Below are 26,627 nucleotides of genomic sequence, written 5' to 3'. Positions count from 1 at the left end.
GCCAAGAAACCGAACTTAGGTTGAACAAACAGAGACCGTTGCTAATACGCTAATATGAACACAAATATTAATTGCCGAGAAAAAAATTAGAGGAGCGCAATTTTAGTGGCGACTGCATCGTTGACACTGCTATTAACCATAACTAAAAATACTTCATTTGGCTTAATTTTCAAGTTTTTATAGTGGCAACTTATAAAGAAATTTTATAAAGCATGCCAAATGTTAAACTAGAATGTTAGCTAGGTTTCCAAGGATCGGCAACTACTAACAATGAGGATGCTCTGAGCGTGTGAAACTGGACTGCCTATCAATCTCATTACTGTTTTCTTCTCCCATTCCTCCACTGATACCCCCAGACTGCTGAACACCGTAAATATCCCCAATAGCTAACGCAGCAAGACCCTTTGTTGCACCGTGTCGCTGATTAATAGCTGTATTAACATTTGATTGACTGCCAGTATGAGATCGTCCTACACTGTGATTGGACAATGAAGCAGCCACTCCTTTATCGACAATACCAGTTGTTATTTTACTTGACTGTGGTGTCGCTATGCAATTGGAGGTATCCACAGGATTTGGCTGAGCGCTAAGAACTGGGTTAACTTGAGAAGCCATATTCTGCGGGATTGCGAGAGATGGGTTTGGGAATGACGGGTCAAGAGGAAGCTGATGCAGAAATGATATGTCATGTAGAGCACTCACGCCAATTCTATTGCTCTGAAACAAGTCGAACAACATCAAAAACTTCGAACATAGCCGGCAGATTGCCGGAAAATTACCACCGTTGACACGCTTGATGCACATCGGATCGGAATTGCAACAGAAAAAGAAAAAAAGAAGAGATAAATTGACCTAATTTTTTTCTGTTTGTTTTTCAGTGTCAAAAAGTGTTCTAATTCGGCGTGCAGTTTCAGTTGGATTCTAAAACTATACGTAATTAAACTTCAAAACTGAAAGCTAACAAGATTAATACCAATGTTAGCTAGCAAACAGTCTAGTGAAATTGGATACCCTAATTGTCAATGACTTAATGACCGGGCTTTATCGGTTTATCCTGTCTCTTTTGATTTTGCTCTTTTGACTTTGACTGTATCCACTATCTTGCGTAATTCAGTGAGTGAATGGATTTAAAAACCAATCTATTGAAACAAGGAGCCAGGTAAGTCAGAAGTCAAACGTGAAAGTCGGGACTTAAAACGAAAAACGTGATCAAAAGGTAAAGCGAATTAAAAAAAACATAGCGGGACAAGTCCTGACGTACAATTCAAAGAATATTCATTGAAAAAAAATCAAAAATCTAGATAAAAAACGGATTATGAGTGCATTGGGAAAATCATTTCTAAAAAATCAGATCAAAAAACAAAAGAGTAAAACAGAAACTCGACGTAAAATGCCGCTAGCCAGAAAAAAAACCATTAGCGAGAAATGTAATTTGATTAAAATGCCGCTAGCCAGAAAAAAACCATTAGCGAGAAATGTAATTTGATTCTAACAAAAAACTAGGCCTAAAATGAACTGTGAATGGATTGGGAAAACCATTTACAAAAAAAATCCATTCCAAAACCTGCAAAAACAGTAAAAAACCAAAAAACCAAACAAAGTGCCGCATATGAACAAAAAAACCCACTAGCGAGAAGGCGAACTTTTGTTCAAACACTGTACCGCTTCCTCAATCTACTTTAAAATTAGAGCGGAGAAATTTCAAGCCTTAAAACCACTCGCTCTTTCGCTCCATTTCCTGTTTTGGCGTGACCAAAATCACTACTCCAATTTGACTTCAACAATCATGAGAATGTGTGAACAGATTTTAAGACAGCTACCCAATACAATTCAAATGATTTGAATTGTAAAAACATAGCATAGAAGGACAAATCCTGACGTACAATTCAAAGAATTTTCCTTAACTAAACAAAAAACTAGGCCTAAAATGAACTGTGAATGGATTGGGAAAACCATTTACAAAAAAAAACAATCCAAAACCTGCAAAAACAGTAAAAAACCAAAAAAAAACAAACAAAGTGCCGCATATGAACAAAAAAACCCACTAGCGAGAAGGCGAACTTTTGTTCAAACACTGTACCGCTTCCTCAATCTACTTTAAAATTAGAGCGGAGAAATTTCAAGCCTTAAAACCACTCGCTCTTTCGCTCCATTTCCTGTTTTGGCGTGACCAAAATCACTACTCCAATTTGACTTCAACAATCATGAGAATGTGTGAACAGATTTTAAGACAGCTCCCCAATACAATTCAAATGATTTGAATTGTAAAAACATAGCATAGAAGGACAAATCCTGACGTACAATTCAAAGAATTTTCCTTAACTAAACAAAAAACTAGACATGAAACGAACTAAAAGTGAACTGGGAAAACCATTTCTATAGAAAAATTAGATTTAAAAAAAACAGAAAAATCAATGTCAAAATGCCGCATGTGAAAATAAAAGAAAAAAGAAAAAAAAGAAAAAGATTGTTAATTCCTTTGAGTATGAACTATAAAATACAGAACATAGTTTAAAGGCAATGTAGTGTTAAGAAGTATAAATGAAACAAACGTCACATACTGTGAAAGTTTAAAATTGTATTAAATTTACAATGTGCTAAAATATCGACAAATTAAGAGAGATGAATTTTAATTGAGAAAAATTATTAAAAATGCTAATTCTACAATTAACATTTTCGAGAAAAGAGAATATTTTAAAAATTGCTAATCTTCCAATTAACATTTCATAGAAGACTAAAAGACGCCCTAAAACTAAACCAAATTAAGATTGAACTTGAAAGATTTGAGATTAGAATTCAATTCAGAAACCGTTGGTTCTTTTAGAAACTCATTCCAGAAATGATTTTTTATTGTAGTTTTGAGAGCCCGCTTTTTAGGGATATTCCGCCTCAAGGTGAGAGGCAAATCGTTATACCAGTCAATTGCTTTTTTTGAAAAACAGTTTTGCATAATATATTTGTTTTTTGGTTTGCTCCAAATGACAGCTTGTTTGTACGGTGATTCATTTTAGCACTTAGGGTGGCTAACTTGAGTTCATCGAAAGCTGGTAGATCTGCTTTTAGAAGCTTTATAAATTATATAATAGCCCGATACTTTCTGAGGTATTCTACTGGTAAGATTTTGTGTTTGATCTTGAGATCATTGCAATTAAAGTAATTAAGGTTGTAGTCACCTAGAAATTTTTTTTATTTTCCGTCGCTGCTCTATCTAAACCCAGGGCTAGCTCTTCCAAAAACAAATTTATTAGTTGTTTTTTTGGACAGTAAGCTAAATTTATCAACGAGGGCTTTTTATTTATTTTACACTCTACCCAAACACTTTCAAAATAGTCTTTTGACATTGTCTCTAGATCATTTCGTGCTTTTGGATGAAATTTTTTCGGAACGAACAAAAGAATACCACCGCCTTTATTTTTCTCTTGAAGATCAGTACGTCGGTCGCATCTGAAGGACACTAAGTATTCTGAGTGTATCGACCAAAACGGAATATCGTTAACTGATTTCAACCACGTTTCTGAGAAGCCCGAAATACAATTGTCACCTAGGTCAGATAGAAAATTCTTAAGGAGCAACCTTTGTCCAAGCACGCTTTGACAATTTTGATGTAGAAACTTTACTTGATCGTTGTATTTTTTCATTAAGGTGGTAAACTGCGTGTAATTGAGAGGTGGCCCTGGGTTTAATTCTACGTCACCTGATAAGAACAAAAGAAATCTAATGACAACCAAGGAGTAAAGAAAATTCCTTAACAGGCAGGTAAAAATGATTTTTTTTGGATACGCATTATTATTAGACATGCACGATGACATCCTCTCACTCTCAGGATTTATTGGTGTAGTGAAGACCCAGTTCCTTTTTGATGTGATTACACACAAAATAAGAAGCAGAATAAAGTGGAACTGAAGCTTCATTTTGATATATTAAAAATAAAAGAAGACAAATGAAACTAAGAATATTCAGCAAAACAATTATCTCGACTAGTATTGACCTCTCATATAATTGTAACTCTGTCCCCAATGATTGCGGTATTTTGGGTATTGGTTTCGATTACGTTGGTTATTCAGAGCTACTAAATTATTGGATGTGGGAAGCAATTGAGAAAGCACATAATTTTTTAAAAAAAGGGACACCTTGTTTGTAATGGAAATGCAAATCATCATAATACAAACTATCATAGCTCGGCATGGCTTTCATGAGGTCGTACACATTTGCAACTTTATAATTTTCATCACCTGCTAATGCATTTATTTTATCATTAAAAAGTTTAATGCGCTCATTAATATGTTCGTTTTTTGGCAGATTACGAATTGGTGGCACTTGCATTAGTACAATACTCTCAGGAGATAGCGTGTTTCCTGTTAAATCAACCAAATCTGTATATTTCTCAAACAACTCGTCAATGTTTTTTGTTTTTCTTTCAGAATTGAATTCGTCCCGTCCTGAATGAGAACTGTTTTGATCACTGTTTTGGGCAATTGTTTAACAACTTCAATTTTTTCACAGGTTGTTGAGCCTCGATAATCATGTACGCAGATATCTTCTGGTATAGCACTATCCCCGACCAAATTTTTCACCAGACTGCTTCCAATAACAAGATTTTGTGTTTTTGTGGGAACCTCTTTTGGCTCAAAACGTCTTACACGAACCTCTTGAATGATTGGGGGGGGGGGGGGTTATATTGGTTCGAGATTTTACCTGATTCCTTTGGATACTGCTTTTTTAGCATAAATTGACTTGCTGAAATAACAAACTCTTTGATAATTGAGTCTTTTTCTTCAACTTTTTTAAATAAATCTACATAAATTCGGTACAGTTCATTTTTATTATGCGAATTGAACTCCTCTTGGTTCATCATGTTGATAATTACTTCATCATGTTTATAATTAAGATCTATTAAAGTTGTTAAAAGTATCAGATAAAAGTTAAAAGAATTAAGAACGAGATAAAGAAAAGCTAAAATTCTGTTTCAATTTGTCTTTTTTCTTCTTTAAGAACACATGAACAAAGCAAGGTCAACTGTTCGAAACGAGAGATTACGCTTTTTTTGAGAGAGATTGCGCTTTTTTTGAGATTGCGCTTTTTTTCTTCTTTTTTATAACCACTAGCGAGAAATGGACAATCGGTTGAAACAAAACACTAGGCTTAGAATGAACTATGAATGGATTGGGAAAACCATTTAGAAAAAAACCATTCCAAAAAATCGAAAAAAACAGTAGAAGTCAAAGTGAAAGTGCCACGCATGTGAACAAAAAAACAATAGAGAGAAAGCGAACTTTCATTCAAACACCATTTTTTCACTCCACTTTTAAATTAAAACAATTCACGCCGCAAAATTACTCGCTTTTTCGCTCCACTTCCTGTTTCGGCGTGACCAAAATCAGCTTTCCAACTTGAATTCAAAAATCATGAAAATGTGTAAACCGATCTTAAAAAAAGACAGCGCCCCAATACAATTCAAATTTTTTGAATTGTGAAAAAAAGAGCACCTGAATAATAGCCATTTGAGAGGCAGATGGTGGCTATTATTTAGTACAAAACACCTAACTCGACATAAGTATGCGTACTTTCAAGAACCCGTTAAAGAGAAGAAGCAATTTTAGCAGTTCTAATTATTTAAACATAACCGACTAACGTCAAGCGAATTGCTCTCAAACAAGCGGCGAGCGATTGGCTTTGTCAGTAGCTAGCGACGGCTTAGTAGGCTAGCTTTAGCTTGATTGAAGGGCCGTGAGGTAAGCGCAACGGGGGTTTCACGGTGCACCGGGGGCTGACGGGGCAACGGTGGGAGGGAGGTATTTGGCTGCACGGGGCCGTTACGGCCTGAACGAAGTGCAGATTGAGATTGGTGGGCTGATTCGTGCGTGGGGAGGGGGGTGAAGTATGAGTCTTCGAAACAGTTTCTGTGAATTGCATACTTGAAGACTAGTGAGCTGAAAGGCTCTAGGAGCACTCAATGCCCGATGCGCACTACATGTTCATCCCGTTTTTGAGGACAAAAAGTCAAATGGGTCAGACGAAAAAACTGTCAAGTGAAAAACTGCATAAAAAAGACCGACAGGACTAATATAATTGCTACAAACTTCGTTTGAGAGCAATTGAACATAGCCCGCAGATTGCCGGAATAGCTGCAAAATAGACGTGGGTGTCGTAAAAATACAGAATTCCGATCTATTCTGTTTCGGCCCCCCAGTGTTTTTATGACCCCCAGTTACAAATTATATGTTGTTATATAGCACGTTACTATGTAAGAAAATAGCACGTGCGCCTGGGGGTCGTAAAAAATTTATGCTGTATGCTGGGGGGGGGGCCAAAACAGAGTAGATCCAAAAATTCTAGGGTCCGTTTAAGAAACTTACAGACTTGAAAGGTGCTTGCTGGGGATTGGGGGGTTGACGCGAGAGGGGGGCTGATGTGGGGGGGGGGGGGGGGGGGGGGGTTGTGGGGTCAACCCTCTAAGAACCGCCCTTCACGCCATAGGTACAAGTCTCCAAAACAGTTTCTGTGAATCGCATACTTGGAGACTAGTGAGCTGAAAGGCTATAGGAGCACTTAATGCCCGCTGGGCGCAACCTGCGCTAACCTTGAGAAACATTGATCCTTCAGTAAACCAAAATCAATTTATCGAGATTTAACAATGGATGTAACTATGACAAGATACTAAACAATTCCAATTTTTTTGGTGGCAAAATGAACCGAAGCTAAGTTAAGTAGCTATCCAACCTGAGTGAGTGCAACAAGCACCAGTAGCATGAGACCTTCAGGTACAGAAAGGATGCCAACAGTCTCTCTATTCACCAGAGACCACAAGTGTCCCAAAGTTGGCTTAGGAAGTTGTGACGTCATCAGCACACTATACACACGGCCAGTGTCCAGATGTTGCCCTATATAAACCACAGAATCTAGAAATCATAAAAATGAGCACATACAGAATCAATATTCACCTGACTGGAAAAAAAAACGATTAACCAAAGCACGAGTCGAGGCTTTAGTTCTTTAATCTTTAATGATATTTGTTTTCAATACTAGACATTAGTTTGGCTAAGGTCTAGGCGTCTAAATTGAGGTTTCTGAATTGAGAAACAATCAATGATGACCATTTCTAGTCAATCAACTGTAATTAGCGCAACAAACTTAGCTCAGCTTGTCAACTATTCAAATTAAGGCAATTTACATCACTAAATCACAGTCGCAATAAAGATCATTAAAAATTTCGAAAACGAGGGAAAAAAAGGGTAAAATGATAGCCACTTATTTGATTTTTTCAAAAAATTTTATAAAACTCTCTTGCGACGTCAGTAAAACGGTCTTCCAAAAACGGAGAATTATAGGAACAAAATAAGACTTAACTTTTTAACACAATTACTACACAACACAAAGACAGAAAAGAGTGAAACACCTTTTGAATTAAATCGAAAAGACAACATATATGACAGCTGGCCAGAAAACAGCTGCGATAGCTTTAGACATGTGACTCGAAATATTCATAAAATGCTCCCATAAAACCTTTCAACTGTTTTTTCTACAAATTAATGTGCTATCTGAAATTGCTTTATACTTTTGTCTGTAATGTCTTCAAACAACCTTCAATTAGAACATACCTATTTAAATCATCTAATTATTATAGAAAGCAAAGTCAATTTGAGACAGGCAAATCATGAGTGACCAAAAGTAATTTACGAAAATGACAAAAATTGCCCAAACAAGTGTCAAAATTGATGTTACACGAGCAATGCCGTGAAAAAAGGTATGAAGTGACGCCATTGGTAAACAAAACAATGACAAAGAAATAAAAAAACACCAGGACAAGATTTTCTATGACTATGTAAAAAAAACTACCTAAAAATAGATTTGAAAAAAAAACATTCAGAAAACCAAGCTAGATACTTACACTTTCTTGTGCTATCAGCGGGTGATTTAGCAGCGGGTGATTTTAAAATACAGTTCTTAACTGTTAGATAATGACGTTGTTTCATCTTACTCAGCAGAAAAAGCATCAATTTGCCTAATACGAAAAAATTAACATCTGGGTTCCTTCAAACTAGTTAATAACTTTCTGAAGAAAGCAACCGTAGCAACGTAACTTGTCACCAAAAATTGAGAACAAACTTTCTCAAACATTCGACAAACTTTCTAAACACACTTTAGATCAGATGCAACCAATGAAGTACATTATCAAAACACAGCACGCAATGCCCAACCATTTAGCCTTCAAAATAAAAGTACGAAAACTTTGCAAAAACAACTTACTGTTGCCCTTTGTTAGTTGTCAGCTTAAACATAGAACTAGCCTGAAAGGGCACGACAAAAGTGCATCCAGAAAAAGGCTAGGATGAAAACTTCCTTATTTCACAAGCAAAAACAGTACAACAAGCAAAATGACAGACATGAATTCAAATCTAATGAATTTTTGATGATAACAATTAATTTTAAACATAACCGACCAACGCCGGGTGAATTGCTCTCACAACACCGGCGAGCGGTTAGCTTCGTCAATAGCTAGCCAAGGTTTATTGAAGCTAGCTTTAGCTTGATTAGACTCGGCAACTTTTAGTTTTCTAGCCTTGTTAGGAAATAAATCAAAACTGATATTTTTAGAAATTTGCAAAATTTAACAGAAAAGCTTCAAGATTTCGCAGTGAAAAAAATTAAAACTATTTTTGTCTCTGGAGTTATGTCAAGTAACCCATCTGCAAGACTTGAAAAGCTTATTTGTACAGTAATGATCGTTAAACTCAGAAAAGGACAAAAATTTTCAAAAATTTTTAAAACAATTGCAAATTTTAAAAATTTTGCTAAAAATTCGTGGTATTAACATCTTCAGAACAATTTCAATTTCACAATAGACTATCCAGTATCCCAATCTTGGAACATGATAATTTTCCGAAAAAATGAAAAAAATTATCAAAAAATTGCCAAAGCCGGAGTCATTAAAATATTGATCACCATTCCATTATTTCTAGAAACGATGTGACAGCTTATCATCAAACCTTGGATGAGGTTCCAAGGACCCTGGTGCCGGAAAAAAAAGATAAATTCGAAAAGATCCAAAAACTTGAAAATATTGCTGATATTAAAATCTTTAAAAACAGTTCATTACATCTAAAAAATATGCATTAACTTATAAATAAACCCTAGAGGAGATTATGTGGCTCTTGAGGCTGGAGAAACCTAAGATGAAGTTCCTTGACACCTACGGCTGAAAAAACTCAAAAAATGACAAACATTTTTAAAAAGCCTGAAGAATTTGTTAAAATTAGTATAAGATTGCGTGTTTTTAACGATGGTTTGTTCGAACGTAGCTACGGAGGGATGGGGGTGCACCAGGGGACTGATGGGGAGGGAGGAGGGGTGCGCAACAGGGTACGAGAATAGCGCGGTGTGAGGGCAATAGTTGGGGGGGTCAACAGTGGGGGTGTCTTCAACTTCCAAGAACCACCCTTTACAACATAAGTATAAGCCTCCAAAACAGTTCGAGCTGAAACAGAGCTGAAAGACTCTAAGAGCAATTAATGCCCGCTGGGCGTTACCTGTTATCCCGTTTTTGAGGACCAAAAGTCAAAAGTGTCAGACGAAAAATCAGTCAAGCGAAAAATTGCATTAAAAAAGAACGACAGGACTAATATAATTGCTAAACTTCCTTTGAGAGCAAATAATAAACAAAAAAAAAATCCAAAAATCAACAAAAACTCATTTAACTCAACAGAGATGCCGTTTAGCTAAAAAGTCAATATTTTCAAGCCTGCGTGGCTTGTACTTAATTCCGAGGGGATTAAAAACTCGGAATTTAGAAGCATAACAGAAATCAATCAATTGGCCTCTGCACACATAAATCTTACTTGCGAATAATTCAAATTAAAATCAAATTCATCAAAAAGGTCACCTAAACTGGATAATGAAGTAGTTAAACAGTTGGATGAGTCATGATTGCGTGTGCGACTGATCAAACGATTGATCTAGCAAAAAAGTTGTCAAATAACATAAACCGACAAACGTGGAAAGAATCAGAAGTGCAGAAAAAAGAGAACTCAATTTCAGCGGAAAATTTTGGTTCTAAGAAAGATTCAATTCCGGCAATTTTGGAATGCACAAGTAAAATGACTATAAAAAGAATTTGACAGAAATCAATCAGAATTTTCTGTAAATTGATAGCATCAGTATTTAAAAAAGGAAACGAAAAAATAAAAATTTTATCAGCTTCCTACCAGTTAATGACAATTGAAAAGAGCACACCTCAATTCACCTCTCCAATACCAGACGAAATGACAAAACTAACACCAAAGCAAAAGAATAATTTAAAGCGAGATTCAGAGAAAACATCAAACTGTTCAAAACCCTATAGCATTCCATCAGCACATCATTTTCTATAGCAAGCTAGGACCTACAATCACTAAATAATTTGAATGATGCTTCAAGTGCTATCTGAAATTGCTTTATAGTTTTGTACTGTAATGTCTTCAAACAATCTTCAATTAGAACATACCTATTTAAATCATCTAGTTATTATAGAAAGCAAAGTCAATTTGAGACAGGCAAATCATGAGTGACCAAAAGTTATTTACGAAAATGACAAAAATTGCCCAAACATTCAGAAAACCAAGCTAGATACTTACACTTTCTTGTGCTATCAGCGGGTGACTTAGCAGCGGGTGATTTTAAAATACAGTTCTTAACTGTTAGATAATGGCGTTGTTTCATCTTACTCAGCAGAAAAAGCATCAATTTGCCTAACACGAAAAAATTAACATCTGGGTTTCTTCAAACTAGTTAATAAATTTCTGAAGAAAGCAACCGTAGCAACGTAACTTGTCACCAAAAATTGAGAACAAACTTTCTCAAACATTCGACAAACTTTCTAAACACACTTTAGATCAGATGCAACCAATGAAGTACATTATCAAAACACAGCACGCAATGCCCAACCATTTAGCCTTCTTAAAAACAAAAAGTACGAAAACTTTGCAAAAACAACTTACTGTTGCCCTTTGTTAGTTGTCAGCTTAAACATAGAACTAGCCTGAATGGGTGCGAGTGTCATTTATATTTTGATAGATTCCTAAAAACACGACAAAAGTGCATCCAGAAAAAGGCTAGGATGAAAACTTCCTTATTTCACTAGCAAAAACAGTACAACAAGCAAAATGACAGACAATTCAAATCTAATGAATTTTTGATGATAACAATTAATTTTAAACATAACCGACCGACGCCGGGTGAATTGCTCTCAAACAACCGGCGAGCGGTTAGCTTCGTCAATAGCTAGCCAAGGTTTATGGAAGCTAGCTTTAGCTTGATTAGACTCGGCAACTTTTAGTTTTCTAGCTTTGTTAGGAAATAAATCAAATAAAACTGATATTTTTAGAAATTTGCAAAATTTAACAGAAAAGCTTCAAGATTTCGCAGTGAAAAAGTTTAAAACTATTTTTGTCTCTGGAGTTATGTCAAGTAACCAATCTGCAAGACTTGAGAGCTTCTTTGTACAGTAATGATCGTTAAACTCAGAAAAGGACAAAAATTTTCAAAAATTTTTAAAACAATTGCAAATTTTAAAAATTTTGCTAAAAATTCGTGGTATTAACATCTTCAGAACAATTTCAATGTCACAATAGACTATCCAGTATCCCAATCTTGGAACATGATAATTTTCCGAAAAATTGAAAAAAAATTATCAAAAAATTGCTAAAGCCGGAGTCTTCCTTAGACAGCAAATAATAAACAAAGAAAAATCCAAAAATCAACAAAAACTCATTTAACTCAACAGAGATGCCGTTTAGCTAAAAAGTCAATATTTTCAAGCCTGCGTGGCTTGTACTTAATTCCGAGGGGATTCAAAACTCGGAATTTAGAAGCATAACAGAAATCAATCAATTGGCCTTTGCACACAATTATAAATCTTACTTGCGAATAATTCAAATTAAAATCAAATTCATCAAAATGGTCACCTAAACTGGATAATGAAGTAGTTAAACAGTTGGATGAGTTATGATTGCGTGAGCGACTGATCAAACGATTGGTCTAGCAAAAAAGTTGTCAAACAACATAAACAGACAAATGTGGAAAGAATCAGAAGTGCAGAAAAAAGAACTCAATTTCAGCGGAAAATTTTGGTTCTAAAAAAATTCAATTCCAGCAATTTTGGAACGCACAAGTAAAATTACTATAAAAAGAATTTGACAGAAATCAAAATCAGAATTTTCTGAAAATTGATAGCCTCAGTATTAAAAAAAGGAAACGATAAATTAAAATTTTATCAGCTTCCTACCAGTTAATGACATTTGAAAAGAGCACACCTCAATTCACCTCTCCAATACTAGACGAAATGACAAAACTAACACCAAAGCAAAAGAATAATTTAAAGCGAGATTCAGAGAAAACATCAAACTGTTCAAAAACCTATAGCATTCCATCAGCACATTATTTTCTATAGCAAGCTAGGACCTACAATCACTAAATAATTTGAATGATGCTTCATGGGACACCTAGGCAAAACAAAGTGAGGGACAAACTTTTTTCAAAAATCGTTTTTCGAATCAACGTTTAAAACACATTAACAGCATTTAATTAGGCATGAACTCAAAACAAACATTAGGTTCACAAATGCTTCACTAAAAAACTATGAAGACATCAAATAGAGAACACAAAAGGTAAGGCAAAAATATCAGACAGTGAATAAAAGAGAAGGCAAAAAAAATCAGTAAAAACGGTCAGAAAACCAAAAAATGCATACATTTATTTCTTAAAAACAATTAGTGTTTTAGGTTCATTAATGACACCTAACAAATCAGCGGGACTCCTCATTGCCCACACTGTGATACAACTAATAACAAAAACAACAATAAAAGGCAAAACTCAAATTTCATCAAAAAATTGCTAAAGCTGGAAACATTAAAATATTGATCACCACTCCATTATTTCTAGAAACAATGTGACAGCTTATCATCAAACCTTGGATGAGGTTACAAGGACCCTGTTGCCGGAAAAAATGATTAAATTCAAAAAGATCCAAAAAAATCCAACATTGCTGATATTAAAATCTTTAAAGATAGTTCATTAAATCTAGAGATTATGCATTAACTTATAATCAAACCCTAAAAATTATGTCTCTTAAGGCTGGAGAAACTTAAGAGGAGGTTCCTTGACAACTAGGGCTAAAAGAACTCAAAAAGGACAAAAAATTTTAAAAAGCATGAAAAAATTGTGAAAATTAGTATAAAATTGCGTGTTTTTAGCGATGGTTTGTTCGAACGTAGCTACGGAGGGGGGGGGGGGCGCATCAGGGGACTGATGGGAGGGAGGAGGGGTGCGCAACAGTAGGCGAGAATAGCGCGTTGGGAGGACAATAGTTGGGGGGTCAGCAGTGGGGGTGTCTTCAACCTCTAAGAACCACCCTTTACACCATAAGTATATGCCTCCAAAACAGTTCGAGCTGAAAGACTCTAAGAAAAATTAATGTCCGCTGGGCGTTACCTGTTTATCCCGTTTTTGAGGAGTAAAAGTCCAAGTGTCAGACGAAAATGAGTCAAGCGAAAAATTGCATTAAAAAAGACCGACAGGACTAATAAAATTGCTAAACTTCCTTTGAGAGCGATTAATAAACGAAGAAAAATTCAGAAATCAACAAAAAAACTTATTTAGCTCAAGAGATAACGTTTAGTTAAAAAAGTCATTATTTTCAAACCTACGTGGCTTGTACTTAATTCCGATCGGATTCAAAACTCGGAATTTAGAAGCATAACAGAAATCAATCAATTGGCCTTTGCACACAATTATAAATCTTACTTGCGAATGCAAATTAAGATCGAATTAATTAGAGTGTTCACCTAAACCGGACAATGAAGTAAGTAATTAGTTGGATGAGTCATGATTATCATTGCGACTGATCAAACGATTGATCTAGCAAAAAAGTTGTCAAATAACATAAACAGACAAATGTGGAAAGAATAAGAAGTGCAGAAAAAAGAACTCAATTTCAGCGGAAAATTTTGGTTCTAAGAAAGATTCAATTCCGGCAATTTTGGAACGCACAAGTAAAATGACTATAAAAAGAATTTGACAGAAATCAAAATCAGAATTTTCTGAAAATTGATAGCCTCAGTATTAAAAAAGGAAACGATAAAATAAAAATTTTATCAGCTTCCTACCAGTTAATGACATTTGAAAAGAGCACAACTCAATTCACCTCTCCAATACTAGACGAAATGACAAAACTAACACCAAAGCAAAAGAATAATTTAAAGCGAGATTCAGAGAAAACATCAAAATGTTCAAAAACCTATAGCATTCCATCAGCACATTATTTTCTATAGCAAGCTAGGACCTACAATCACTAAATAATTTGAATGATGCTTCATGGGACACCTAGGCAAAACAAAGTGAGGGACAAACTTTTTTCAAAAATCGTTTTTCGAATCAACGTTTAAAACACATTAACAGCATTTAATTAGGCATGAACTCAAAACAAACATTAGGTTCACAAATGCTTCACTAAAAAACTATGAAGACATCAAATAGAGAACACAAAAGGTAAGGCAAAAATATCAAACAGTGAATAAAAGAGAAGGCAAAAAAAATCAGTAAAAACGGTCAGAAAACCAAAAAATGCATACATTTATTTCTTAAAAACAATTAGTGTTTTAGGTTCATTAATGACACCTTACAAATCAGCGGGACTCCTCATTGCCCACACTGTGATACAACTAATAACAAAAACAACAATAAAAGGCAAAACTCAAATTTCATCAAAAAATTGCTAAAGCTGGAAACATTAAAATATTGATCACCACTCCATTATTTCTAGAAACAATGTGACAGCTTATCATCAAACCTTGGATGAGGTTCCAAGGACCCTGTTGCCGGATAAAATGATTAAATTCAAAAAGATCCAAAAAAATCCAACATTGCTGATATTAAAATCTTTAAAGATAGTTCATTAAACCCAGAGATTATGCATTAACTTATAATCAAAACCTAAAAATTATGTGACTCTTAAGGCTGGAGAAACTTAAGAGGAGGTTCCTTGACAACTAGGGCTAAAAGAACTCAAAAAAGACAAAAAAATTTAAAAAGCTAGAAAAAATTGTGAAAATTAGTATAAAATTGCGTGTTTTTAGCGATGGTTTGTTCGAACGTAGCTACGGAGGGGGGGGGGGGGGGGAGGCGCATCAGGGGACTGACGGGGAGGGAGGAGAGGTGCGCAACAGTAGGCGAGAATAGCGCGTTGGGAGGACAATAGTTGGGGGGGTCAGCAGTGGGGGTGTCTTCAACCTCTAAGAACCACCCTTTACACCATAAGTATATGCCTCCAAAACAGTTCGAGCTGAAAGACTCTAAGAAAAATTAATGTCCGCTGGGCATTACCTGTTTATCCCGTTTTTGAGGAGTAAAAGTCAAGTGTCAGACGAAAATGAGTCAAGCGAAAAATTGCATTAAAAAAGACCAAGAGGACTAATAAAATTGCTAAACTTCCTTTGAGAGCGATTAATAAACAAAGAAAAATTCAGAAATCAACAAAAAAACTCATTTAGCCCAACAGAGATAACGTTTAGTTTGAAAAGTCATTATTTTCAAACCTAGGTGGCTTGTACTTAATTCCGATCGGATTCAAAACTCGGAATTTAGAAGCATAACAGAAATCAATCAATTTGCCTTTGCACACAATTATAAATCTTGCTTGCGAATGCAAATTAAGATCGAATTAATTAGAGTGTTCACCTAAACCGGACAATGAAGTAAGTAATTAGTTGGATGAGTCATGATTATCATTGCGACTGATCAAACGATTGATCTAGCAAAAAAGTTGTCAAATAACTTAAACCGACAAATGTGGAAAGAAATAGAAGTGCAGAAAAATGAAAACTCAGTTTCAGAGGAAAATTTTGGTTCTAGGAAAGATTCAATTCCCGCATTTTTGGAACGCACAAGTAAAATGATAAAAAAAATTTGACAGAAATCAAAACCAGAACTTTCTGAAAATTACTAGCCGCAGTATTTCAAAAAGGAAACGATAAAAAAATTTATCAGCTTCCTACCAGTTAATGACATTTGAAAAGAGCACACCTCAATTCACATCTCCAATACCAGACGAAATGACAAAACAATTAATGACAAGAAAACAATAATTTAAAGCGAGATTCAGAGAAAACAGTAAACTGTTCAAAAACCTATAGCATTCCATCAGCATATCAATTTCTATAGCCAGCTAGGACCTAAAATCACTAAATAAATTGAATGATGCTTCATGGGACACCTAGGCAAAACAAAGTGATGAACAAACTTTCAAAAATCGTTTTTCGAATCAACGTTTAAAACACATTAACAGCATTTAATTAGGCATGAACTCAAAACAAACATTAGGTTCACAAATGCTTCACTAAAAAACTATGCAGACATCAAATAGAGAATACAAAAGGTAAGGCAAAAATATCAAACAGTGAATATAAGAGATAGGGCAAAAAAATCAGTAAAAACGGCCAGAAAACCAAAAAATGCATTCATAAATTTCTTAAAAACAATTAGTGTCACAGTCATGAACGAATGAAGATTAACTCCAACCAATATTTAGGTTCATTAATGACACCTTAGAAATCAGCGAGACTCCTCATTGCCCACACTGTGATACAACTAATAACAAAAAACAACAATTATAGTCAGAAGTCAAATGTTCATTAAATTTTTCGAAAAATTGCTTCAAAGTAAACAATACCATAAAATGTTAACTGGAAACAGAATGTAGGTCACGGTTCACTTCGTTAGAAATTCAGTGAGTGACTGTCAGCCATGAGACTCAAACATTTACGGCAGATTGGCGGAAAATAGTCGTCATTGAATCCCATAACCTGAGTAGGATTGGAAGAGAAAATTTTTATTTTAAAAATCGGTGTTTGAAAACATTTTCTTGAAGTACGAACTGTTTTGATTTCATTTTGTTGAAAGACATACGGTTACTTCTTAATGAGAGCATACAGGTGAGAGTATCAATACCAAAAGCATTTGATATGGTAACTAAGAATTATAAGAACAAAGCGCAAGTACCTGGTATCCAAAACCAGGCCTTCCGGATTTATCCAGTTTTTAAATTTTATTTCAGTTTTTGATAATTTTGTTCACTGAAAAATGCTTTGCTGTGGAACTGCTGTTTAGAATCACTTTTGCGGTAAAATGAGGTAAAGCGAAACACAGTCTTATTCGATGAAAAAAAAATAAAATAGAAGCACAAAAATAGACTGCTGAGATGAGGGCAGCTATTAGTGACAAGAACATGAAGAACAAAGTGGTCAAAGATCACAAAATTTTAGGGAAAACATTTAGTGTCAAAATCAAAAGTTCATCAGTTGCCCACAGACCATTTCTGAAAGCAGTATCTATTCGCCATCAATACAAAATTAGTTGCAGCTTCCTGACTATACTTTGAAAGAACGTAACAACAGAGAAGCTATAACAGAAGTCAAAAGGCCGCACGTGAAAAAAGACCGCACGTCTACTAGAGCGCTGAAATAATAAAATAAGTAACACAATTGAGCTTGAGGAGCTTTCTGATGATACCACTCACATTTCTCTACGATAAATATAACAATCAGACGAAATTGACTGAACCAAAAAAACGAGCTGATAATATAATTTCTCCCCTCACAAAAGTGGTGCCTGAACAAAAAAAAACACCAAAATTCCAAGGTGCCAAATTTCTGTCTATTGAAAGACGCTGATAGCTCATTTAAAATACTTTCCACCTGAGCAGATCATTAGATACCACTTAGCAAGAAAGAACAGCGATCAGTTCCGGCTCATTAAATTAATCTAATTGTTGTTCGGAAAGGGCGCTTTTTTCAACGATAGCTCGAATTACATTAGTCATGTTACAAAGCAATTATGACATCCTCCTCATTCCTAAAAATCGACTCCTTATTTTGGGAAACTGATCACCTCAATCGTTTTTGTAAAGCTAGAAGAGTAAAAACTAAACATCTTAAGAACCAAAAACTCACATGCAATTGGAGTCAATTTGTCGGATCCGAATTTTTAAAAAGGAGCGCATTGCGATTAAGCAATAATGCGCATAGATTAGCCCTCGTATTTAGTTGATTCAAGAGATCCTGTCCTCGTCAGCTATAAACTTAAAATTTGCAGTCTTTGTCCCTGTTAGCAACAGACCAAAAAATTAGCATAATATACTGAACGAGCACTTGAATACAAAAACTTGAATTACTATTATTCTAAGGCAAACTAATTATTTGAAAACGAAAACCATTTAGAAATGGCTAAGATTGGCAAATAGTTTTCAGCCGTGTCGATTATCATCAGCCCCTTTCCTGTATTTAATTTTATCTAACATAAGAGAATTTAACTATTTTTCGACGTCTGGAAAATCATTCTGTTCAATGCGGCGCTCATCTCAAAAATCCAATTACTAGTTTTCCAAAACTCAAATTCTAGTCAATTAAAAAAATTAGACGACCAACTTGCGGCGGCAAGGTAGATCCTATGTACAAGTAATAATCATTAAAAAAGCCAATGATACTATAACGCAAGCTAAAGTACAAAATACTGTTGGAATAAAAGCTATCACACAACAGGCGAGGGGTTTTCTTTGGTCGCTGCTAATTTCCGATGGCTAACATTAGCTAGATAATACAACTACAAAATTTAAAACCAACTTACGATTGCACTCACTTTGTTAGTTGTCAGCTTAAACATAGAACTAGCCCTACTGGGTGCGAGTGTCATTTACATTTTGGGGGATTCCTCAAAAGAGGACAGAAGTGTATCTAGAAAAAGGCAAGCATGAAAACTTCTTTATTTCATTAGTATAGTAGAACAAGCGAAGTGACAGACAAGAAATCAAATCTAATGAAATTTTGTTGATAACAACTAATTTTAATGAACAAAAAAAGAAATCCAGAAAACGATGCCGTTTAGTTAACAAAGTCCTTATTTTCAAGCCTGCGAGGCTTATACTTAATTTCGATCGGATTCAAAAATCAGAATTGAGAAGCATAACAGAAATCAATTAATTGACCTTTGCACACAATTATAAATCTTACTTGCGAATGCACATGAGAATCATTCAAGTGGTCACCTAAGCTGGATAATCAGGATAGTGACGTAGTTAGTAATTAGTTGAATGAGTCATGATTGCGTGTGCGACTGATCAAATGATTGATCTAGCAAAAAATTTGTCAAATAACACAAACCGACAAATGTGGAAAGAAACAGAAGTGCAGAAAAATGAGAACCCAAGTTCATCGCAAAAATTTGGTTCTAGGAAAGATTCAAAACAGGCGCTTTTGGAGTTCAGCACAAGTAAAATGACGATGAGGAAAACTTGAAATCAAAATCATTTCTGAAAATTTGTTTTTGAAAAAAGTTTTTGAAAAAAAAGGAAAAAATATGTTAAGACTATCAACATTTGAAAATAGCACACCTCAATTCACATTTCCAATACCAGACAAAATGACAGAACTAACACCAAAGCAAAAGAATAACTTAAAGCGAGATTCAGAGAAAACATCAAATTTTTCAAAAACCTGTAGCATTCCGTTAGTATAGCATTTTCTATAGCAAGCTAAGAACTACAATCACTAACTAATTTGAACGATGCTTCATGGGACACCTTGGCAAAACCGAGTGAGCGAAGAACTTTTTTCAAAAATTTATTTGTGGATCAATGCTTAAAAAACATTTCAACAGCATTTAATTAGGTTTTAACTCAAAACAAAAATTAGAAAACGATGACGACTTTAAACAGTGAATATAAGAGAAGGCAAAAAAATCAGCAAAAACGGTAAGAAAAACAAAAATTGCATACATTTTAAACAATTAGTGTCACAGTCGTGAACTAATGAAGATGAACTCCAACCAATATTTAGGTTCATTAATGACACTTTAGAAATCAGCGAGACTCCTCATTGCCCACACTGTGATACAACTAATAACAAAAACAACAATTACAGTAAAAACTCAAATGTTCACTAAATTTTTCAAAAACTAATTGCTTCAAAGTAATCAATACCATAAAATGTTAACTGGAAACAGAATGTAGGTCACGGTACACTTCGTTAGAAATTAAGTGAGAGACTGTCAATCATGAGACTCGAACATTTTTGGCAGATCGCCGGAAAATAGCCACCATTGAATCCCATAACCCTGAGTAGGATTCAAAGAGAAAACTTGAAAACATTTTCTTAAAGTACGAACAATTTTGATATATTTTTGTTGAAAGACATACGGTTACTTCTTAATGAGAGGATACAGGTGAGAGTATCAATACCAATAAGCATTTGATATGGTAATTGAAATTATAAAAACAAAGCGCAAGTAGCTGGTATCCAACTAAGCCTTCAGGATTTATTCAGTTTCTAACTATGATTTCAGTTTTTGAAATAATTTTGTTCGATGAAAATTGCTTTGCTTAGCAACTGCCGTTTAGAACCACTTTAAGAATAAGCCAAGAATGAAACTAGCCTAAAGACGATTTCTTGCAAAATGCCAAAAAGGGGCAAAATGACGTAAAGCGAAACACATTTTTATTCGATGAAGTAAAACAAAAACATAACCGACTAACGTCGGGCGAATTGCTCTCAAAGGTGAGGCTAGCTTTAGCTCGATTCGACTCCGTATCTTTTAGTTTTCTAGCCATTTTAGTTAAATCAAAAAAACTGATATTTTAAAAAGCTGCAAAATATTGCAAAATTTTAAAAAAGCTTCCAGATTTTGCAGACAGAAAGTTCAAAACTATTTTTTCTCTGGATTTATGTCAAGTAACTCATCTGCTTGACTTGAAAAGCTTCGTTGGCCCAGTAATAATCGTAGGACCAAAATATTCAAAAAATTTGAAAATCGTCAATTTTACCAAAATCGTGCTAAAATTCAAAATATTAAAATCTTCAAACTTTATTGTCTCAAAAAGACAATCCAGTATCCCTATTTCAGCTTTAAATAGTTCACTGGCTCAAAGATCCATAAATTGGGAACATAACAATTTTCCGAAAGTTTGACAAAAATTAAATTGCTAGAAAAAAGTTAAAGCTCGAGTCATTAAAATATTGATAATCATTCCATTAACTCCGGAAACTATGCGACGGCCTATCATCAAACCTTGGAGGAGAACTAGGACCCTGGTGCCGGAAAAATGATAAAAAATTCGAAACGATTCAAAAAACTTGAAAAAAATTGCAAATATTTTAAAAAATTGTTGATTTTTAAAGTCTTGAAAACCATTCAATTACATCTAGAAGCTATGCAGTAATAATCAAACGCTCAAGGAGATTCGCTGGCCCTTCAGGTTGGAGAAACTTAAAAAATGAAAAACTTTCAAAAAACTTGAAAAATTGCAGATTTTGTCAAAAAATGCTAATATTCGTGAAGATAAAATGTTGAAAAACCAAACCATTACCACTAGAAACTATGCAGTAACATTATATCAAACCCTGGTGGAGGTTGGGTGGCCCTTGAGGTTGGAGAGAACTAAAAATATTTTAAAAAATTGAAAAAATTGCAAGTTTCATCAAAAAAATTGCTAAAAATCGTAATGTTAAAATGTTGAAAACCCTTCTATTACCACTAGAAGCTATGAAGTAACCTTTTATCAAACCATGCAAGAGATTCGTTGGCCCCTGAGGTTGGAAAAACCTAAAAACTGACAAAAGTTGAAGAAAATTGAAGAAAATTGAAAGTTTTATCAAAATTTTGCTAAAATTTGTAATAATAAAATGATGAAAACCATTCCATGGCCAATAAAAACTTTTAATACCCTATTAACAAAAACTAAAGGAGACTTCATGGCTCCTGGGTCTCGGAAAACGTGATAAGGTTAAAAAATTTTATAAATTTGAAAAAAAATTGCAAGTTTCATAAAAAAATTGCCAAAGTTCGTGATGTTAAAACGCTGAATACCCTTCTATTACCTCTAGAGGCAATGCAGTAACCTATTACCAAACCCTGTAAGAGGTTCGTTGGCTCTTGTGACCGGAAAACCTAAAAAAAAACAAAAAAATTTTTAAACATGAAAAAATGCAAGTTTTATTTAAAAAAATTGCTTAAATTTGTCATAAAAAATTTAAAGCTATGACATGGCAATTAAAAACGTTTCAGTAACTTATTATCAAACCCTTAAGGAAGTTTTCTGCCCCTTGCGTCCGGAAAGACGTGAATAATGAAAAATGAATGAAAAAAATTGAAAAAATTTGCACGTTTTGTCAAATGCTAAAATTCGTGATGTTAAAATTGTTGAAACAATTGCACTTCCATTAGAAACTATGCAGTAACCTACTATAAAACCCTAGAGGAGGTTTCTTGACGCCCAGGGCTGAAAGAACTCAAAAACTGACAAAAATTTTCAAAAAGCTTGAAGAAAATTGCGAAAATTAGTATAAAACTGCGCGTTTTTAGCGATGGGTTGTTCGTCAGTAGCCAGCGGGGGGTGCACTGGGGGCTGAAGGGGAGGGGGTGGGTTAAGCAACATTGGGATAGTGGGCAAGAGCGGCGGTGGGGGATGGGGGCAATAGTGGGGGGGGGGTCAACAGTGGGGGTGGGCTGTCTTCAACCTCTAAGAACCGCCCTTCACACCATAAGTATAAGTCTCCAAAACAGTTTGAGCTGGAACAGAGCTGAAAGGCTCTACGAGAACTTAATTCCCGCTGGGCACTACCTGTTTATCCCGTTTTTGAGGACGAAAAGTCAGAAGCGTCAGAAGAAAAATCGGCCAAGCGAACAATCGCAATAAAGAAAGACCGACAATACTAATATAATTGCTACAAACTTCGTCTGGGAGCAATCAAAAATGAAACAAAAGGCCCTTCCTATAGAAGGATAGATGCTCAACTTGGAGATGGCACATCCTTTCTATAAAGGTACAAATTATTACAATAGTCACCTTTGACAAGGGCGATATGCAAAAAAAAATAATATCAATTTTTACTGAATTATATTGAAAACTAAACTAAATAGAGAAAATGTTAGAAAGGAGATGCACATAAGTGAAAAGGCACATAACAGTAAAACCTTTTTTAAAACAAGACCGACTACACTCTGATGAATTGCTACCAAACGGCGGTTGACTTCGCTTCTAGCTAACTTACGTTAGCTAACAGACGTAAGGGAGCACTATTTAGTGGAGGCAAAAGTGTGCGAAATCGGGATATTAGTGGTCAGGTATTTGCGATCACTAAATTTTGATGAAAATTTCCCCTTCATATCATGTATTAGTAGTTTAGGCTATGAGTCAGTCTGATTCGAGGCTTGGGCCCGTCACTTCACGAAGTTCATGTAATTTCTTGATTGGGTTGCAATGTCGGCAATTGCACATGAAGGTCCACGAACATGAACTTACGTCTGGGCAACTGATGAAAAGTAATCCAGTAGATCTTGGTTCAATTACATTTGTTGACTTTGCTTGTTCATGTACATGTCTGTTTAGAAACCGTGTTTAAAACATGGCTAGATCCTGTCCACTAGTTCTCGTCAGCCATTTTCCAGTAATTTTTGTAGTTCTATAAAATCCTGTTGTCTCGTTTTTGTTATATTCTTCTCTAATTTTACTCTTACTAATAGATCGATATCAAAATTCCTTGAAGAAAGACAGTAAAAGAAAGAGGTCATGAAATTCGAAATACATTGCAAGTGGTGAGATCTTGAGCCTTTGCAGTCTGGTCTTATTATTATTGCTCCCTCCAATTATCGAAAATCGAAATTGTAGCTTTGCGCTGATCTTTTTCAAGACCCTTTATTTCAGTTTCATTTGTACACCAGGCCTGGGACGCGTAGCCTATCACTGGTACAACATAGCCCACATATGTATATAATTTGGTTTTAGAATTAGACTTGCCACGGACGTTTCGTTTTAGGTAAAAGTACGTTTTCCAGGATTTCGAACACATTTTTCACAATTAGATTTCCAGTTGAGTTTGGTTGATATTACCACACCTGAATCTTTCTGTTCATTTTTCGACTCGAGTTGGTTGCCGTTCAGCAATAAGATTACAGTTGTTTTTTTAATGGGTAAAAGGTAACATTTGTTCATTTAATGTCATCTTGTTCTCTACACAATTTTTTTATCCTGTCAATATCGGCTGGGAGTTTTGCTGTATTGGTTCCGACAAAGTTATAATAGTCAGCGTAGTCATATGGTCCCCACTGTTCTACCTGTTGCGGTAGATCATTAATATAGATAATAAAAAGTAAAGACCTAAGTAGCGATCCTTGGGGCACGCCGCGTGGTACTTCAGTTGATTCCGAGTTTAATTCACTAACTTTTACATATTGCTTTCTGTTTTTCAAGTAACTTGAAAATATTCTACGTTTCCTCCAATACCAAATCCCTGTATTTATCAGTGGCCTATGAGGAACGCTGTCAAATGCTTTTCTAAAGTCTAAGTATAACACGCACAGTTCATTCTCGCTGCCGTCGTAGTAATTATAGAGCTGGTTAAGAAAGAATAGCATTTGAGTGATGACAGATCGCTTTCGTCTGAATCCATGTTGCGAGCAGTGCAAACTACTTCTTAATTCCTGTTTCCTCAGCAGCTTCGATTAATCAGTTGGCAACGATTATTTCGCATAGATTAGCTCTAGTCTTTCAGTAATTCTAAACTTTTAACATCTTTTAGTGCCGCTGAAACGCTCGTGTCCTTGCCAACTGCAATAAAATTTTACTAAAAAAGTAAGCGCATCAAGTAATGAATGCACGCATTTGAACGAAAACTTTATGAAAACGCTAATGCGGGCACATGATTTATTTGCTAAGATTGGCCTATCCTTTTCAGCAGTGTCAGTAGTCATTAGCCCCTTTTCTGTATTCAAGAGTATCTGAATGGTTGTCTGTCGGAATAGTATTCTGTTCAATGCTTGTTTACAAAAACTAGGAAAGCGCCTCAGAACTGTTCTCGTTAAACACCATGATCATTTATTTTCATCTCAAACTCTAGTATTCAATGCCTAAAACAAAAAAGGTCAACAAGAAAGGCCCCTTCAGGTCGTTCAACTCGGGGCAGTAACTCAACTCCTATATAATTGTACAAATTATGACAGTAGTCAACTTAAGCAAGGGACAATATACGTAAAACAACAAAAAGCAGCAGTTTCAAGAAGATACATTGGAAACAAAATATTAAAGATAAGGTTATTCAAAGTGCTCTATCCATGAATTTCTGTTTCCTCTGCAGCTGTGGTTAATCGTATATTTAGAACCTACGAAAGATCGAAACAAACAACACGGAGGCTCAATGCCCTCGGGCTTTACCAGTGCATTCCGTTGCTTTTGACGAAACGTTGAATCATTCAATTTAGTGAGAGAACATTTTGAAACAGAAGACGTAAAGCAAAAATTTGCATTAAAAAAGATGCAAGTACGAATAATTGCTTCAGAACTCGTTCATTTACTAATTTTGACAGAGATGAACGATGTTTTCTTCCCCCTAATGACTAAAGCGCCCAGAAAAATACTCTGCCCAGTTTAAGTCAGACAACCGTTCCAATTCGGCTTACCGTTTGGCGAAATTGAGTGCTTGATAACATCTCTGTAGATGGGAGGGAGTCTGTTGATTTGTTTCGTCCACAGAGGATATGATGATGTTAGTTGCACATTGCCACTGCTATCTGACAGTGCACCAGGTAAATTTGGAGGAAGAGGATATGATATTTGGGTTGCAGTGGGAGTAAAAGCATCTTTTGATTGAGGCTGATAGTTGTGATATGTTGGATGAGAGGCTGCCCCTACAGGTAAAATAGTCACATTGCCCCCAATAAAGTTCGAGGAAAGAGGTCCCCGATTTTGCTGAGAAGCAACAGCACTTTGCTGCGCCACGCCTCTATTTTGTTGGGCTCCAAAATTTGATGAGTAATGAACTTGGTTAAAACTAGAAGCAACGGTATGATTCTCAAGATTTACATTTTGTACAGAATGATTATTCCAGTCGGTAGAGCCGGAACTTGGATGACTAGAAGGGCCTTGCAAAAACGATGACGTATTATATTGCCCTGAGTTCCAGCCGCCACCCATTTGTCGTGACGGCGGCGGCGGGAACATTTTGCCTGAAATCAATAAACATAGAATTACAGAACCCAAGATCTAGATCTAGAACCCAAGACCTAAATTAACATTACCCTAAATTAACCTTACTCAGACAGAATTACTAAGGGGCTCCAAATTATGTTATTATAACGATGGATTGGCAATGGTTGCATCGCTGGAGGCGAATCTGATATTTGAATTGTCTTTTGAGGACACTCTAATTTAAGAAATCGTTCAATCAGATGATAAAATTTTGCTGCACAAGACTTCGCAAATGTGCTGCACAAAACTTCGCACAAAACTTTCAGATGTCAATGAAATACGGGACAGCCGTGGTGATGCCCTGCTGGTGTTACTTCTTGGAGCAAGTTCTTTATACATTGTCCTCAACAAGTTGCCCAACATCAAAAATCGGTGTGGTCAGGAGGTATTGGCCATTCCTGGTGCAAATCTGAACACCTGATATAACAAAAATAAAACAGTCCAGCACATTCTGAAGAAACTTTACCCAAAAGAAGATCAAGTTATCATTTGGCACGATATGGTTAGCAACTGAAAATCGCGTCACCAAAAGTATCACCGCCAACCCTTATCAGCAAGTGACCTAGTCGCAGAACTGAAATCTATT

General features: G+C 35.4%; 1 protein-coding gene across 4 annotated transcripts in view; it reads right to left on the bottom strand.

Annotated features, from left to right (window-relative positions):
- The window catches only part of LOC142345726 (uncharacterized), an 81,350-nt gene extending 55,301 nt beyond the window's left edge, over positions 1 to 26,049 (bottom strand). For all 4 annotated transcript variants that reach the window (XM_075398009.1, XM_075398010.1, XM_075398011.1 and 1 more), the window contains exons 1-3: positions 25,474 to 26,049; positions 6,721 to 6,881; positions 270 to 717 (exon numbers count right to left, since the gene is read on the bottom strand). In XM_075398009.1, coding sequence (XP_075254124.1) covers positions 270 to 717; positions 6,721 to 6,881; positions 25,474 to 26,014 — 1,150 coding nt within the window. In that variant the 5' untranslated portion in view covers positions 26,015 to 26,049. The remainder of the gene's footprint in view (positions 1 to 269; positions 718 to 6,720; positions 6,882 to 25,473) is intronic.
- Between the last annotated feature and the right edge of the window lie 578 nt (positions 26,050 to 26,627).

This window comes from Convolutriloba macropyga, chromosome 9 (genome assembly GCF_964194025.1).
Source record: "Convolutriloba macropyga chromosome 9, txConMacr16.3, whole genome shotgun sequence".
Taxonomy (NCBI): domain Eukaryota; kingdom Metazoa; phylum Xenacoelomorpha; order Acoela; family Convolutidae; genus Convolutriloba; species Convolutriloba macropyga.
This window is presented reverse-complemented; position numbering and strand designations above follow the sequence as displayed.